The sequence below is a fragment of the Notothenia coriiceps genome, unplaced genomic scaffold, assembly GCF_000735185.1.
Source record: "Notothenia coriiceps isolate Sejong01 unplaced genomic scaffold, NC01 NC01_scaffold00036097, whole genome shotgun sequence".
Taxonomy (NCBI): Eukaryota; Metazoa; Chordata; class Actinopteri; order Perciformes; family Nototheniidae; genus Notothenia; species Notothenia coriiceps.
Genome location: NW_011368798.1, coordinates 185 through 2,756, shown reverse-complemented (window position 1 = coordinate 2,756; position 2,572 = coordinate 185). Strand labels below are relative to the sequence as shown.

General features: G+C 37.3%; 1 protein-coding gene across 1 annotated transcript in view; it reads right to left on the bottom strand.

The window, feature by feature from the left end:
- ash2l (ash2 like, histone lysine methyltransferase complex subunit) overlaps positions 1-2,165 on the bottom strand; it is a gene marked incomplete at its 5' end in the record, with an annotated part of 4,698 nt that extends 2,533 nt beyond the window's left edge. Inside the window, 2 exons of the mRNA XM_010791948.1 lie at positions 1,299-1,516; positions 2,066-2,165. Of these exons, the coding sequence (XP_010790250.1) occupies positions 1,299-1,516; positions 2,066-2,165 (318 nt within the window). The remainder of the gene's footprint in view (positions 1-1,298; positions 1,517-2,065) is intronic.
- Positions 2,166-2,572: the final 407 nt, after the last annotated feature.

Here is a 2,572-nt window from a genome sequence, read left to right as displayed (position 1 = left end):
TTTAGACCTAACACACTTAGCTATGGCACTGTCGTATACATTGAATGATTCCATTCGATCATATGTAATCAACTTAGGCATCCCTCCCAAAAAAATAAATAATATATATACATATTCATAACTCATATTCTCATACCTGAATAATTTGGAATATTCGATTAATCGTTCCCATCCCTAATACACATACACGTGGATATTCTTTGATTTATTTATTTTTGTATTATTTTCGCTCATGTTTTCTTTATCTTTAGATACAGCTAAATGAAAACGGAAAAAAAGATTGACAAAAGTGTTAATATGTTTGTACGATCTAACCGAAACTGAAACAACCCAGTGTCTGTCCACACTGCCTGTGTTTTTAACATGTTCTTTTTTGTTTGGTTTTATTGTTCTGTCTTTTCATTTTTTATTTAGGTATTCCAGTACTGTATGGTGCATGTNTCACCCAAAGCAGCGTTAAAAAAGCGGGAGGCGCCGAAAAGCGACTAATTTGCGTGCCTTAAATACATTCAGAGAAATAAAAATGCTCAATTTCAATTTTGCCTGTAGACTGTTCCAAGCAAGTGGAGCTGCGCACATAAAAGCTGTCTTACCTAAGACAGTCCTTACTCTTGGCACATCTAACAAGACTATATCCTGCGATCGCAGACAATAGCTGCTTGCAACTTTCTGCTTTATCAATGAACAGATATAATACGGGAGTTTGCCCAACATAGCTTTATAGATAAAAGTGTACCAGTGACTGAGGATCCGTACAGTGAGTGATGGTAAACCTGCCTTGGTCAACCTAAGGACACATTTCATTTGAAAGTAAATACAATGAAATAAAAACATGCACCATACAGTACTGGAATACCTAAATAAAAAATGAAAAGACAGAACAATAAAACCAAACAAAAAAGAACATGTTAANTTTATTTAGACAGATTGGTCCCTTGAGATCATCATTTAGTTCCACATGAAACATAAAAACAACATACAAACAAACAACAGAGGATATCATATTTACATAATATGTAAATATGATATCCTCTGTTGTTTGTTTGTATGTTGTTTTTATGTTTCATGTGGAACTAAATGATGATCTCAAGGGACCAATCTGTCTAAATAAAGGTTTGAAATGAAATGATGACTTACAAAACCTGTCCAGGGACTACAGATGAAAAATAGGCTCTTGGCTAACCCTGTTACATAAATACAAATGATAAAAACCAAAAATGAAGTAAAAAAAAAAAAAGAAATGACTCAATGCCATCTAAAAATAAAATAATAAATAGTGCAGTTAGTGTCTTGGTTACCTCTGTCGTGTAAGGCGAGCAGAACCCTCTCGTACAGACAGGCCCGGTACAGATCTCCAGGGATGGGTTTCCCAGCCCAGCAGTCCAGCTCCAGTTTCTCCGGGTCCGGAGCGTGAGGATCCGGTTCAGCCAGGATGTACCGGTACCCGTCTTTATTAAAGGGATGCTCCAGGGGGTAGCCATGGGGGGGGAGACGCTGCGCTGAGAAGAGGGGGTCGCTGAGAGGAAGAGGAGGAGGGAGGAAGAGAGGTTTGTTTTTGTTTAATTTAAGGCTCTAGTGTGATATGTCACTTTGAGTTTTGTTAACTCAAATGAAAAGTGTGCTTATAAATCAAATTGATTATTATTATTATTACATGTAATGTTTCACAATTACTTTTTACAGGCATGCATGTGATATGTATGCCTGACACATACAATGCATTTCTTATTTTAAAGTTACTTACCTGTATATGATTTACATTTTGATTTGATCTGTAATTGTATTCATCTGACATTTTGTGTGAATCTGTGCCGTCCTGTTTTTCAACTTTGAATATAAGTCTTTAAAATAAATGATAAAACTAAAGAAAAAAATACAAAAATAAATGAAAGAGTGCATTAATAAAAGTCATATTTTGACTTATATGCCGTAATAATTAATGAATCCAAAGTTATTCATCATGCAGACAGTGAGACGTCTGTCTCTGTGTGTGTCTGCGCGCGTGTCTCCGTGTCTGTCTCTGTGTGTATGTCTATCTGTGTGTGTGTTCTCTCAGTTCTCGTACCTTCTTGTCCTCTTTGCTGCTCCCGCTGCACTGTTGTCTTGCTGTTGTTGTTGTTTACGTTTGGCTCCTCTGCCTTTTCCGGGCCCAGGAGCCAGAGCACCTTATTTAAAAGAAAATTACACCTTTGAATAAAAAGTACACACACACACACACACACACACACACACACACACACACACACACACACACACACACACACACACACACACACACACACACACACACACACACACACACACACACACACACACACACACACAGACAACAACAATGTACCTAATTGGACTAATTGAAGACCATTATGCTGCTGTGTTAAGGCCAACAGTCCTGAATTAATCTGGAACTGAACAGTGCTCTTTGACGCAGGTTGAGGCTCGTTGAAAAAGCTCTTTTTGTGAAGATTCTGAAAACCGCAAACTGAATCAGAAGTGAAATCAGAGCCCTTACTGTCTCTTAAAAAGCTTTTCCATATTTTTGTTAATTTACTGGAGAGTATTGAATGACTGA